The sequence below is a fragment of the Mytilus trossulus genome, chromosome 3 (assembly GCF_036588685.1).
Source record: "Mytilus trossulus isolate FHL-02 chromosome 3, PNRI_Mtr1.1.1.hap1, whole genome shotgun sequence".
NCBI classification, from domain to species: Eukaryota; Metazoa; Mollusca; class Bivalvia; order Mytilida; family Mytilidae; genus Mytilus; species Mytilus trossulus.
Window position 1 is genome coordinate 48681110 of NC_086375.1, and position 16571 is coordinate 48697680.

A 16571-nucleotide genomic window follows, 5' to 3' on the forward strand; every position below is an offset into this window, starting at 1 on the left:
TTCGGGTGGTCACATTCATGAAAGGGGATTGTAGTTACGGCGTAAGGAACATATAAGATATCATTTGTGAAACGGTTATTCCATAACGGTCAACCAACTCGTGATGGCGTCCGTAAATTTTACGAAGGGATGATTTCAACTTCACCATTTAGAACTCTTGGTTTAATAGCTTCCTTGTGAGCATTAACCCTCTATCAAGAAAATCATGATAGGAAATGCAAGCACGGATATATCGTATCAATTGAGAGATATATAACCCGTATGCAGGTGTTGCTACTTAGAAATGGAAAGCTGAAATCATCTCTTTTGTCGTAAAGTTTTGTTTTCAACAGACCCTCATTGTCAATTTCTAGATGTAAGTCAAGATATGAAGCCGACTTAACTGGAGTGGAGTCTACCTGATACGTGCAGGATTCGAACTTCTATGTTGAACAGTCAGACTAAAGATACAGTAGTTCAACTACTTAAACCACTTTACCATCGAGGCCACTTTGCCGAATGAAACATGTTCATTGGTCAAGGTTAGATGATCACTACCAGACAGCTTTACATGTTGAACTACTAGTATTGCTTGTGATTTTTGACGTCCAATATGTGCTCTTCAGTTGTGTTCATTAATGTCTATTAGTCTTTGATTACAGGATATAGGAAGCATTGGGAAATTACAATACATCTCCTTATTTTCATATCAAGCGTGTGTGTATCCTGACTCATAACAACATGTGATTATGTTTAAAAATGTGCACAAAGATGAAAGAAATATACCAAAGTGAGATTCAAACGTCTAAGTCGAAAATAAACTGAAAACGTCGTGTCAAAAACAGGAAAGGACCAAAAAATATTTGCCAACAGCATGAGATACCAAAATACAACAGCACAAACAAACAAAAATACAATTACGGGTAATACAGCTCGGTCTTCAACAATTAGCAGATGTATACAAGCTTTGACTTGTAAATGTAGTGTTTATAATGTAACACAAACCATATCAGCAATTAATATCAATCAAATGGAAAAAAAGCTTTAAAAATAATAAGGTTACAAATTTTAAGTCATACTATGGACACACTATAACAATAAATTACTGTAATCGCCACCTTTCGATAGCACTATTCATTATTGTGTTATATTTACAGCAATAATTTAAGGCAAAAATGTACTGCAAATACAAGACTCAAATTTTCGCTAAACCACCAGATTTATTGTCTTTGACCGCCGGTCTTTATTTTTGTTTGTTTCAAGAGCCCCGCAATAGATACAAACAAATAACTGTATTCATACCACACTTTTCAAGTAAAGTCCGTACCTTTTGAATAGCTGATAAAGGGTAGACCTCCCAACACGCAAAGAAAACACCTTGGATTTAATACTTGCCTCTCATCCATCATTCAAACTAAGATGTAAACATTAACCATTAATAGGAAACGGCGACCATGACATCGTCTTACTTGATGATAGCATGTAAACCATCGTCTTACTTGATATATCATGTAAACCTAGAAATACAACTTTAAAATTTTGATGGATTCAGTCGAGGATTATGCCATGCAATGGACAAAGCGCGTGAAGGAAGACGTAGACACTCTTTCCGAATGGATTAAGGCAGTGAGGTCGTTGATACAAATAAGAATTAAGAAACTGAATGAGTCCATCAATGCCTAAGCTACGTCAATCTTTAAAGACCCAAATGTTGCAAAACACCTATTCGACCTCCATGACAAATATGTTGTGGTCCCTGCCTATAAAGCCTGAAATAACATCGTTTTTGTGTGTAAAAGTCATTACATTAACTGCTTGATAAACGAATTAGGTATTGACAATTCACTTGGAAACTCTACATATACCCTCACGACACTTATCAAAGAGGAAATCCTGGATAATCATAGGTCTGTTCTATGTTCCTTTGGAATTTCAACCAAAGATGAAGAACTGGATCTTCCATCACTGTATTGGATAACTAAACTACATAAGTGTCCTTACACACAATGGTATATTGCTGGGTCTTCCAAGTGCTCCACGAAACCTCTTTCTAAATTATAAACATCTATTTTATCTGCAATCAAAGATGGGCTTCACATTTATTGTGAAACTACCTATTCTAGAGGTGGCGTGAATCAGATGTGGATACTTAAAAAGCCAAAGATCTTATAGAGTACATTAAATCTAACTCTCTTTCATCTTGTAACAGTATTAAAACATTTGAATTTTCTACTCTTTACACAAGTATTTCACATTTCAGACTAAAAGACAAATTGAAAGAGTTGGTATAACTTTGCTTCATAAAAAAGAATGGCCAACGTAGGTACAAGTATCTTGTCTTAGGGAGGGATAAATCCTACTTTGTAAAGATTCACTCTGATTCAAACAAAAAATTCTCTGACACTGATATAATCAAGATGCTTGATTTCTTGATTGACAAGGTATTTGTTACGTTCGGAGGACGAATTTTTCAACAGACTGTCGGTATTCCAATGGGAACAAACTGTGCCCCTCTACTTGCCGACTTGTTTCTTTATTATAATGAGGCTGACTTCATGTAGGAACTTCTTAAAAAGAAAGATAAGAAGTTAGCAATATCCTTTAACTCTACTTTCCGCTATATAGATGATGTTCTTTCACTAAACAATTCAAAATTTGGTGACTATGTGGAACGCATATATCCCATCGAACTAGGGATAAAGGATACTACAGATACAGTTGAGTCGGCTTCATATCTTGACTTACATCTAGAAATTGACAATGAGGGTCGGTGGAATACAAAACTTTACGACAAAAGAGATGATTTCAGCTTTCCAATTGTGAACTTTCCATTTCTAAGTAGCAACATTCCAGCAGCACCTGCAAACGGAGTATATATCTCTAAATTGATACAATACTCCCGTGCTTGCATTTCCTATCATGATTTTCTTGATAGAGGGTTTCTGCTCACAAGGAAGCTATTAAACCAAGAGTTCCAAATGGTGAGGTTGAAATCATCCCTTCGTAAAATTTACGGACGCCATCACGAGTTGTTTGACCGTAATGGAATAACCGTTTCACAAATGATATCGGATTTGTTCCTTACGTCGTAACTACAATCCCCTTCACTTGCATGAATGTGACCTACCGAAATAGACGATTTACCGGATTTGTAATCACATAAGCAACACGATGGGTGCCACATGTGGAGCAGGATCTGCTAAACCTTCCGGAGCACCTGAGATCACCCGTAGTTTTTGGTGGTGTTCGTGTTGTTTATTGTTTAGTTTTCTATGATGTGTCATGTGTACTATTGTTTTTCTGTTTGTCTTTTTCATTTTTAGCCATGGTGTTATCAATTTGTTTTAGATTTATCAGTTTGACTGTCCCCTTGGTATCTTTCGTCCCTCTTTAAGCCAAAACCAGTATTAAGAAAGATATACCTTTGGAAAAAAGCAGATATATATGTGAGATAAAGGAAGACCTCGAAACATCCAAGACATCTCTTAAAAACTTTAGCAACAGAAATGAAGAATCCGTGTGGCAAAGCTTCAAATCAGAAATTAAAAAAAAACACTGAGAAGCGAGTACGAACAAAAAATTCTCAATTTAGGCACGCCTTTGCCCATTGGTGAACACAGCAATTAGACGCAAGATCAACAAAAAACAAAAAACACACAAGAAAGATAGGAAAACCAGAAAGAAAAGAGACCCAGACAGATACAATAAACTAAGACAAAAAGTACAATGGGAAGTAAGACAAGCCATTAAGATATACATTGCAACCGTACAGCCTTCATCAATGAGAAAACCCCATACCGTATAGTCGGCTATGAAAGATTTGAAATAAAACTTGTGAAACAATTCTAACGAGAAAACGAAAAGCATGATCAATAACAAACCGATTTACGAAAACAAAAAAATGACAGATGAGAACCACTGTCACTGAACTGCATGCTCCTGTTTTGGGAGAGTCACATACAAAATGTAGCGGAGTTAAACATTATTGTAAGCACTCAAACCCCTCTTACCTGTGATATTGGTGTAACAGCGCAACATAAGAACACAATGTAGGAATCAGAAGCAACTGCCTCAAGTCAAAAGATAAAATCAATAGAAATGAAATCACCGAAATAAGAGTACTTCATGTTACTAAAAGCTATCCAAAATAAACAACTAATAAATATATTGTTCTATCCCAGACTAAAGTAACAATCCGTACGCATACAACATATTCAGTCTAGTGTAGAGCTTCATTATTAGTACGAAAAACGCGTGTTACCTTGTGCAATGCCACAATATATGTATCGACAGGATGTAGGATAATGCGTTTCCATAACTACATATATACCAATATGTATTATTCAATTGTTTTAATAAAAACTAGACAAAGTGATGCCCGCACTCCACTGTTAAGTAACTATCTCATAACAAAGTCAGTGTAGGACTTTCTTTGAGATATTATTGTGTCTGGGTAACACAATTGATGCCCCTGCAGATGCAAAGTGTTATTCTAAATAACTATAAAATTTAACCGTTTATACCACAGAGGTGGCAAAGTTCAACTATCTCCCAAAAGAGTACATATTAATAAAAAAAATCAAAACTCTGACCACATGCACACCTTCAATATATGTATAAATAGCCAGCAAAGTGAAAACTTACCAAAATTCAAACTATGAGGGAATAACTACATACCCATAACAGAACGGACGAACGATCTATTACACTATGACCAATAAAAAACTCATAGTATATAAAACCTCATCCTGGTGGTTACCTTGATCTATTATACTAGTAAAACCAATAAAAAGCTCATATTATATAAAACCTCATCCTGGTGGTTACCTTGATCTATTGTACTAAGTTCATCCAATAAAAAGCTCATATTGTATAAAACCTCATCCTGGTGGTTAGCTTGATCTATTGTACTAGTATGACCAATAAAAAGCTCATAGTATATAAAACCTCATCCTGGTGGTTACCTTCATCTTTTATACTAGTATGACCAATAAAAAGCTCTTATTATATAAAACATCATCCTGGTGGTTACCTTGATCTATTATACTGAGTACAACCAATAAAAAACTCATAGTATATAAAACCTCATCCTGGTGGTTACCTTGATCTATTATACTAGTAAAACCAATAAAAAGCTCATATTATATAAAACCTCATCCTGGTGGTTACCTTGATCTATTGTACTAAGTTCATCCAATAAAAAGCTCATATTGTATAAAACCTCATCCTGGTGGTTAGCTTGATCTATTGTACTAGTATGACCAATAAAAAGCTCATAGTATATAAAACCTCATCCTGGTGGTTACCTTCATCTTTTATACTAGTATGACCAATAAAAAGCTCTTATTATATAAAACATCATCCTGGTGGTTACCTTGATCTATTATACTTAGTACAACCAATAAAAAGCTCAAATTATATAAAACCTCATCCTGGTGGTTACCTTGATCTATTGTACTAGTATGACCAATAAAAAACTCATAGTATATAAAACCTCATCCTGGTGGTTACCTTGATCTATTGTACTAGTATGACCTATAAAAAACTCATAGTATATAAAACCTCATCCTAGTGGTTACCTTGATCTATTATACTAGTATGACCAATAAAAAACTCATAGTATATAAAACCTCATCCTGGTGGTTACCTTGATCTATTATACTAGTAAAACCAATAAAAAGCTCATATTATATAAAACCTCATCCTGGTGGTTACCTTGGTCTATTATACTAGTATGACCAATAAAAAGCTCTTATTATATAAAACCTCATCCTGGTGGTTACCTTGATCTATTATACTAGTATGACCAATAAAAAGCTCTTATTATATAAAACCTCATCGTGATGGTTGCCTTTATCTATTATACTAAGTACAACCAATAAAAAGATCATATTATATAAAACCTCAACCTGGTGGAAACCTTGATCTATTATACTAGTATGACCAATAAAAAGATCATATTATATAAAACCTTATCCTGGTGGTTACCTTGGTCTATTATACTAGTATGACCAATAAAAAGCTCTTATTATATAAAACCTCATCCTGGTGGTTACCTTGATCTATTATACTAGTATGACCAATAAAAAGCTCTTATTATATAAAACCTCATCCTGGTGGTTACCTTGATCTATTATACTTAGTACAACCAATAAAAAGCTCAAATTATATAAAACCTCATCCTGGTGGTTACTTTCATCTATTATACTAGTATGACCATTAAAAAGATCTTATTATATAAAACCTCATCCTGGTGGTTACCTTGGTCTATTATACTAGTATGACCAATAAAAAGCTCTTATTATATAAAACCTCACCCTGGTGGTTACCTTGATCCATTGTACTAGTACAACCAATAAAAAGTTCATATTATATAAAACCTCATCCTGGTGGTTACCTTGATCTATTATACTAGTATGACCATTAAAAAGATCTTATTATATAAAACCTCATCCTGGTGGTTATCTTGGTCTATTATACTAGTATGACCAATAAAAAGCTCTTATTATATAAAACCTCATCCTGGTGGTTACCTTGATCTATTATACTAGAATGACCAATAAAAAGCTCTTATTATATAAAACCTCATCCTGGTGGTTACCTTGATCTATTATACTTAGTTCAACCAATAAAAAGCTCAAATTATATAAAACCTCATCCTGGTGGTTACCTTGATCTATTATACTAGTATGACCAATAAAAAGCTCTTATTATATAAAACCTCATCCTGGTGGTTACCTTGATCTATTGAACTTAGTACAACCAATAAAAAGCTCATAGTATATAAAACCTCATCCTGGTGGTTACCTTGATCTATTATACAAGTATGACCAATAAAAAGCTCTTATTATATAAAACCTCATCCTGGTGGTTACCTTGATCTATTATACTAGTATGACCAATAAAAAACTCATAGTATATAAAACCTCATCCTGGTGGTTACCTTGATCTATTATACTAGTATGACCAATAAAAAGCTCTTATTATATAAAACATCATCCTGGTGGTTACCTTGATCTATTATACTTAGTACAACCAATAAAAAGCTCAAATTATATAAAACCTCATCCTGGTGGTTACCTTGATCTATTATACTAGTATGACCAATAGAAAAACTCATAGGATATAAAACCTCATCCTGGTGGTTACCTTGATCTATTATACTAGTAAAACCAATAAAAAGCTCATATTAGTAAAACCTCATCCTGGTGGTTACCTTGATCTATTGTACTAAGTTCATCTAATAAAAAGCTCATATTGTATAAAACCTCATCCTGGTTGTTAGCTTGATCTATTGTACTAATATGACCAATAAAAAGCTCATAGTATATAAAACCTCATCCTGGTGGTTACCTTCATCTTTTATACTAGTATGACCAATAAAAAGCTCTTATTATATAAAACATCATCCTGGTGGTTACCTTGATCTATTATACTTAGTACAACCAATAAAAAGCTCAAATTATATAAAACCTCATCCTGGTGGTTACCTTGATCTATTATACTAGTAAAACCAATAAAAAGCTCATATTAGTAAAACCTCATCCTGGTGGTTACCTTGATCTATTGTACTAAGTTCATCTAATAAAAAGCTCATATTGTATAAAACCTCATCCTGGTTGTTAGCTTGATCTATTGTACTAATATGACCAATAAAAAGCTCATAGTATATAAAACCTCATCCTGGTGGTTACCTTCATCTTTTATACTAGTATGACCAATAAAAAGCTCTTATTATATAAAACATCATCCTGGTGGTTACCTTGATCTATTATACTTAGTACAACCAATAAAAAGCTCAAATTATATAAAACCTCATCCTGGTGGTTACCTTGATCTCTTGTACTAGTACAACCAATAAAAAGCTCATATTATATAAAACCTCATCCTGGTGGTTACCTTGATCTATTATACTAGTATGACTAATAAAAAACTCATAGTATATAAAACCTCATCCTGGTGGTTACCTTGATCTATTGTACTAAGTACAACCAATAAAAAGCTCATATTATATAAAACCTCATCCTAGTGGTTACCTTGATCTATTGTACTAAGTACAACCAATAAAAAGCTCATATTATATAAAACCTCATTCTGGTGGTTATTTGAATGGATTTTTCAATCATCCACACTATACATTTCAAAATGACTTCAATTTAAACAGCATTAAAAAGTTGGATGATTAACCTTTGGATATATCATAAGTTTAATCATCATTTTATAATTTTCATCTCGGTCGATATCCCATTGATAAGATGGTAGGTTTTTTTTTAATGGACTTGATTCGTGGGTCCAGGACTAGAATCTTTTTTTCCTATCAGACCTAATGATCATCTCAAATAGAAGATAAATCATGTTATTAGCTAAAAGAAATCAATTATCTTCAATGAAACAATTTATTTATGTCGCTTTCTTTGTTTGTGCCATTTTATAACTAGAAACAAGCGGACCCTTTACACCAAAAAAGACAGTAGTTGTTGCCAATAAATCTAGGATGAAAAAAAAAATGAAAAATGGCAGGACAGAAGTTTTGAGTTAAAAACAGTCAGGATGAGCAACTTGGCAAAAAAATTGCAGGATGACAATTTATGTAAAAAAAAAAAGGCAGGATGAGCAACTTGGCAAAAAAAAGCATGATGACAAATAATGTAAAAAAAAGTCAGGATAAACTAATAAAAAATGCAAGACCGAATAGAGCGAAAAATAAAAAGACAAGACCGAGATTACAACTAAATAAAAATGCACGATATTTTTTTCATCCTAGCCCCCCCCTTTTTCTATAAAAAATAAATAAATGGTAGCTCTCTAAACTAGGATATATTTGTCTGACACAGTGGCGTAGCTTGCATGTATGCTCAGATGCTCAAGCATCCATGCACATCAATTTGACAGGAAAAAAATATAAATAAAGATATGTTCGCAGCAGTTAAATTCGGAGATATCCATATGTAACAAGGGTTAGGATATGAGGATAGATTCCAATTATTTCCGATGAAGTATGCGTGATCTTTTATTAAGGATAATTTAGTTCATTTAATAAAACAAGATGGATAAATCGCAGAAAAGTGTTCCCGATTTTTTTTCGTAAAAAGATTACGGCGTCGGCTACAGCAAGTGCAGAGGATGAGGCACAGATCCTTGGACATGTTTCATCTGAAATTGAGCGGCCTAGCGGAGCGATGGCTTCTACAACTGACTAACAACATAACTGACAACTAAAGCACCATATCCTGATATCATTTCCTATGACATGAAGGACGACGTGAAAAAAACTAATCTATCAATAAAAGAACAAAGTGCATATGTCCCCTGTATTTCACATAATTTTTTGTTAACCAAGGAACAACAAGGGCAATAACTAATAAAAAATCATGTTTTTTCATTTCCTTTTATTTTTAATGGAGAAATAAAAGCTTCAGAGAAAATGCAAAGAGATTTCCGTTATTATTTATATTTCAAAAGGTCAAAGCTTAGGACTTATTTTTGAAACTGTCATTGCTGATGATATAAAAATCTGACAAGAATCGTACACATGAGAGTGCAAACAAGACCAGATGGACGTTCACCAGGAATTTCGATGATATCCCCTGCGATGCATTAATGGGATCACTTCAGTTCCTATATTCAGAAGTGCCGCTGTGACGGGGCCGTATTTTAGAAATGCTGGGAAAAGGGATCACTTCAGTTCCTTTATACAGAAGTGCCGCTGTGCTGGGACCGTTTATTTTATGTCAAATATAAGATTGGTGGGAAGCTTTTACATTAAATAAATGAGTTACATTCAATTTCGTGAATTTCGAGAAAACATTTATTTAAAATTTTGTTTGAAATATAATTAAATGAATTGCTGGGTATTTTGAAATTAAACAAAAATCTAACCAGTGACGCATTCTAGTAGAGTACATGTGCTTACAGGAACAATGTCTGAAAAAAAAATATAATTATCTGCATAAAATAGCCCCCCCCCCCAAAAAAAAAAAAAATCGCCCAGGAATTGGTATGTGAATATAAAAAAGAAGATGTGATATGATTGCCAATGAAACAACTATCCTCAAAGGACCAAAAATGAGACACAGACATTAACAACTTTAGGTCACCGTACGGCTACTAGTAAAATGCATCAATATTTTAATAAAATCAAGGATTTTTATAGTAAGTTTTACTATACAATTTCTTGACAATATTTAGGTGCCCAGACTAATTTTGTTTTAGAAATTCATCTACAGGGCTCTTAGGTAAACAAAAGTTAAGTCAGGAATATATATACAGTGTTAGACGTACAATTACCATGATAGTTATAATAAAGAATAAACTGCTCGTAATAAAGGCGTATTATATAAAACCTCATGAATCCTGCTCGTTACCTCAATCTAGCTTACCAAATAAAACAAAGAAGAAGCTCAAATACATCATACCCCAGTAGACTAGTCTTCTCTTGGATTTATACTTACATCTTGTTCTTAATTTCTAATATCTTTTAAATACATTCTGATTATAGTTAACATACAAATTCTTCTTGATCGTCATAAACATGCTAAGGCTCCGTGTTGAAGGCCGTACTTTAACCTATAATGGTTTAATTTTTGAATTGTTGTTTGGATGGAGAGTTGTCTCATTGGCACTCACACCACATCTTCCTATATCTATGAAATATTTGCCACTGGAACCATCAATTAATCAATCAATCGATCTTCGTGCCGAAAAATGTATACACATATATTTTTTTACTGGATACACATTCCATAGTCTGATAGTAGAATGATTGCATTAAAATAAAATGCCGAAAAAAATGTCTCACAGTTTTATCAAAATACCCGGATGTTTGTCTTTTTTAAATTAATTTTAATAAAAAAAAAAAAAAAAAATGTTTACTTGTGATGACTCAAAATTTTATTTTAGTGATATTTTTTTTTGGGGGGGGGGGGGGGCACATGTCCCGCCGTGTCTCAAAAATCATAAATGGTTATTTCTTAAAACTTCCTCAGAAACATTTTATGCTTTGTTGCATAAAACTTCCACACAACAGATCGGGCGTATCATGCGCTCATTACGCAGCGGTTTATTGTCTCTGCTTATCCTCATTATAATTTAGAATTTATGTATTTCCATTTATTTTTCTTATTATTACTTCTTTATTAGTATATCTGCTCTTACTTTATTTTCATACTTTGACTGTTATTATGATCGGAACTACGAAGCTTTCTTTTATCTACATAGCTGTCAATCATCGCGTAGTCATGAATATGCATTACCTACCCTAGGTGGTTACATCATTTTAAGGGTTAATTATTAGACACAACCTTTTTTTAGACCCAGCCTTCCAAAAGTAAGAAGATAAACATCTAATAGCAGACAGGTAACCAATTTGCACGGGGTGTCAATTTAAAGACGATAGAAATTTGGCAGTGGCTATTTGACCGGCACCGGCTAAATAGCAAATTTGCTATTTGACCGGCACTGGCAAAATAGCAAATTTGCTATTTAGCCGGCACGGAATAAAACTGTTCATTGATATGATAAGTGGAGAATAAAAAAAGCTTAATAATAATCCAAAATCATTTTATCACAATATCAAGCATTAAAAATACAGTACAATAAAAAAAACTTTTAACTTTCAAATTAAATATATTCTAAAAATCAAAATATAACTCTCATTTAGAAAAAAAAAATGTAAGATTTTCGCGGAACCCAGTGCCTCGCCTACTTTAGCTGTAAACGGCAGGCTCAACAAAAACGAGGAAAAAACAATAAAAATGTTCCTCTTGATACTATCTTTTGATTGCAAGAACCTTCTTTCCAAGTTTGGTAAAAATCCAGGATAGTTTATGAATCTAATAAATGTTTTAAAAACTTTAACTGCAGACTATGTAATGTTAACTGGAAGAAAATGTTCATGTATAAGTAAGATATAGATACACAGGTACAAAATATTAATAAACAAAATTTCCTTCTAGGTACTAACTTTTGATCATAAACAAGCTTCTGTCCAAGTTTCGTACTAATTAGAAAAAAACATAAGAAAGTCATTATTTTTTAAAAATTTAATCACAGAGTAAATGTGTTGCTTCCTGGCAGAAAATGTAAGTCCATTTAAAAGTAAAAAACGGAAAAAATGGATTATTTTTTTTAACAAAGCTTACTTCTGGATACTATCCAAACATGCTGTTAATAACAGCATTTCAATAACGAGAACAAGTTAAAGCAAGACCATAACTTTTAACTGCCTCTTGTTTGGACTCAATTGTGAACATTGATTTAATCAAAAAGTATTGTCAAAAATATGCATGGGAAGCTATTAAGGGCGTATATAAAGAGAAGAAAAAGAACCCTATCTACATATGACACATTTGCACATATGATGCAGATTCAAAGGAAGGCTCAAGCCAGTGTAATGTGTAGTTCATGTTTGGAGTGGCGGTAAAATTGGTTTTGTAACAATTGCAAATGTTAAATCATGTGTCATTTTGAAATTCGTAGCAAATATAAAAAAGAAGATGTGGTATGATTGCCAATGAGACAACTACCCACAAAAGACCAAAATGACACAAACATTAACAAATATAGGTCACCGTACGGACTTCAACAATGAGCAAAGTCCATACAGCATAGTCAGCTATAATAGGCCCAGATAAGACAATTAATGTAAAACAATTCAAACGAGAAAACTAATTAACTTATTTATGTAAAAAAAAAGAACGAAAAACAAATGTAACACATAAACAAACGACAACCACTGAAAAACAGTTCCTGACTTTAATATTGTCTTTTTTATGATGTACGTAGTTTTACAAATCACTATTTTCATTGCATGGCAGGATATTTTACACAGATTTGGACATCAACTTTTTTATAAATATTTTAGAAAAGATATATTTAGTAAATTTAAAATGTACATATAAATGTGTTTTCATACTTTTAATTGATATTATAAAGTTATAAATTATTTACATCTTCAATATTTTATTTTTTATTGTTCTATATTTTTAATGCTTGATATTGTGATAAAATTGTTTTAAATTATAATTAAGAAGCTTTTTATTCTCTATTAATCACATCAATGAACAGTTTTAATCAGTGCCGGCTAAATAGCGAATTTGCTATTTTGCCGGTGCCGGTCAAATAGCAAATTTGCTATTTAGCCGGTGCCGGTCAAATAGCCACTGCCTAGAAATTTATGCCATTTAGAATTAAAATAAAAAAATAGCCTGTTATAAAAAAAATATAAACTGTTTCTTGTCAAACCCTACCATCATTGACCATAGGCATTACTCAGGTCTTTGGCTACAACTTTTGTAGCTGACCATTTTATGAGGTATCAAGTTTGTTCGCGCCCAATACACTTTCGCACCCTACACATTCACACCCAAAGTCTGTCCACACTCTACACTTTCTCGCCTAATTTTAATTCAAATTCCAGTTGAATAATTTGAAAATCATGATTGTTGTTATAAATTGCTTTGGTGTACAAGTAAAACATTCAAGATTTTAAATGAAACACACTAAAGATAATTGTTTTAAACAGCTTGGTCCCTTAGATCTGAAACTATAAAATATAGCAATACACTATTATAACCAAAACATGATAAAATTTATTCAACACACACAAAAAAAAAACATAGTCAGAATCTCACTTTATTTTGAAACAAGTTGATGAAACAAAGTTATAGTAATACACTAACCAAAACATGATTAAGAGTTATTCAACACTAAATCAAATGTTGACAGAATCTCACTTTATTTAGAAAGAATTTTTATTTTTAACAATAGACTATCCAAAACATGATTAACGATTTATTCAACACAAAAAAAAATGCTTTAGGCTACTGTAAGAGCCAAATTGATTTAAATTTTACCGTGATTGTTCAAAATATCCTTATCGTCAGAGGTTTCAGATATTATCTTTGGACTTTACTGTTATTTTTGGAAAATTATTTGATTTATTTATCGTCTATAAGGAAGTGCACATTTTATTGTCATGCATTTAGCAAGAATCTTTAACATTATTTGTCCTTTTTACAGCATTACAGATCAGGGAATAACCACAAGTTGTCGTCTATTTTCTTGTCGGGTCATAGCTAATAAAGATACCATATGAAATGGACATGTGTTCAAAACGTACTCGCTAATAATTTCTGATATTATCAATAAAATGTCATTCAAGCTACTAGCTTTTATAGTTTTGCCAGTGTATCAAAATTGTATTCTTTCACTACAAATTTGTTAAAATTGCATTCATTTCATTACAGAATGATACAGAATGCAAACAGGGTGATACAAAAAATGGTGCAGATTCATTCCCTAATTAACAAACCATTATAAAACACTTCAAATCAAATAAATCAAAGTTAAAAAAATGGTCTTTTTATATGAAAAAATGTATCTACATTTTGATAAAACTTGTATTTATTTAGATTTGAATTATTTTGTTAATTTATTGAGCAGTTCAGAGTTTTTCAGTTAGATGTCTACCAATTTCCATAAATCTCACGAATTTTGGGGGAATTCTAGATTTTATTAATTTTATACTGAAAATATAGGCTTTTCAGTATATTTTTTTTCCGGGTAGGCTGCTTAAATACAAAATGTAGGTAACAGCAATCAATTTCAATTTTAAATCTTAGCTTAAACTGTTGTGTGCACAGTCATCTGTACAATTAACACACTTAACATTGATTATTTTTTTCAGGTTTTTTTTATTCATGTCTTAAAACAGTTTATCATGGCAGAGATGGAATTGTTAAACTGGAAACTGTGTTATATATAACTGAATTAATTTTAATTTGAAAATGATTGCATGAGTGATGTAAGTATAATATATTGAATTGTCTCCCAATTTTAATACATCATACATGTACCATTACTAAAAATAGTTCACACTGGACAGTTTTCACTTACAAAGATTATCAAATTTACAGTCAAGTTTGTGTTATTCAATTTTTATAATAAAACCCTTATGATAGGGTCAGCAGAAAACTAATACATCTCAGTGTACAATGATTTATTTCCATAAAATGGACTCACAAGATGACAAGGTGAAGGAGCATAATATAATATCATTATAATATTATTCTTTTACAAATATAATAAACAATACAGTATACATAGTTACAAACACAAATAAGAAACAACAGTTTTCATATATTAGTATATATAAAATATATATATATATATATGAGTATATATAAAACCTTCGTCTCAGACACACCTCTAGAAAACAAAAAAGAAAACTGTGAGTAGGCTTAATATATCAAGCTGAACTGATAGAAGGAAAAACATGCTTACATGTATTTAAATTATTAATGAAAAATCTACTTTCAAAACAATTAACCTGCATCATTGCAACAGTTAAATGTTTACATCTGTGTCAGATACTATTTACACTAACAATAGATATTGAGTCCATATATGATTCTTTTTTGTACATGTAGTTAATTGAATTTGTACTGTAAATTTAGAATGGGAATAAAGGTGCATTTGATACTGAATGTCAAGGCAAAATGAACAAGAACATTCCTCAAAAAAAGATCTTGTGCTTCTTGTTCTAATACTTGTCAATTATGGTAAAGTTTTGATGTGACTGTATATATATATTTTTCATTTAAGGACTTGATGCAGACAAATAGTGTAATTATTATGTTTCACACACATTCTGGTGTGGCTAGAGCTCATAACACCAGGTCTGGACTACACACATTTTTTGGTCTTGTACAACATAGAAAACAGACATTACGCCGAGCCATCATTCTCTGTATTGTGGCGGCTGTATTTATTTTGGTTGGCAGTATACTAACCTGGCTTGGTAAGTATGTCTCCATGTAGTTACAAGAAACATTGGTGCAATGATATCTATTTGGGTCTCTCCTAGAGTGTGGGAGTTTGTGGGTTCGAACCCCAGCAGAGTCAAACCAAAGACTTTAAAATTGGTATTTGCTGCTTCTCTGCTAAACACACAACATTAAGGAGTAAGAGCAAAGACTTGTTGTCTCAGATTAAGACAAATGTGTCTTGTTAAGGAGATTAATTACTTTGTCAACTGGCATGTTAGAAAATTCAGCTCAGCATGTGAATCTAGTACAAAGCAGGGTTAATATTCAAATTTCTCATCCTTTATATGCATATTAATTTGCTGCTGGACGTTAAGTAGACATTCATCTTCATCATCTGTCTATGTCTCTATGGATTTTTTTTAGAACTTTATCTTTTCTCAATGATGTTGGTGACTCAATATCTACTTTTATGCATGCATTTCTTTTTTTACATGTACATGTGTACATGAAAACACATGTATGGATTTGTATAGTGTACATGTACCATGCATGTTTGAATCAGCAACACAACAACACAACATTTCCCAAAAACAATGATAGTAAATATATATATGCTATTCAGCTAATGTACAGTTACATGTAATTACATAAACAATTAAGTGGACACAATTGTTTAAAATTTATTCAGACTGAATGTTATCAGAATTTGAAATGATCATGCAAAAGGACATCTTATCTTAATCCTCATGTTTGAAGTTATCTGATTCTAGTATGTATAAAAGAAACCAAATTTACATAATATGGTATAAGTTAAGAATATCATGT

At 32.2% G+C, this 16571-nt stretch overlaps 1 protein-coding gene across 4 annotated transcripts in view; it reads left to right on the plus strand.

Moving 5' to 3' along the window:
- LOC134711711 (uncharacterized) overlaps positions 1-16571 on the plus strand; it is a 41979-nt gene that overhangs the window by 16333 nt on the left and 9075 nt on the right. For 2 of the 4 annotated variants that reach the window (XM_063572503.1, XM_063572506.1), the window contains exons 1-3: positions 11260-11335; positions 14666-14782; positions 15583-15778. In XM_063572503.1, coding sequence (XP_063428573.1) covers positions 14774-14782; positions 15583-15778 — 205 coding nt within the window. In that variant the 5' untranslated portion in view covers positions 11260-11335; positions 14666-14773. Of the gene's footprint in view, positions 1-11259; positions 11336-14665; positions 14783-15582; positions 15779-16571 lie in introns of those variants that run through there. The other 2 variants (XM_063572504.1, XM_063572505.1) reach the window with 1 other exon arrangement.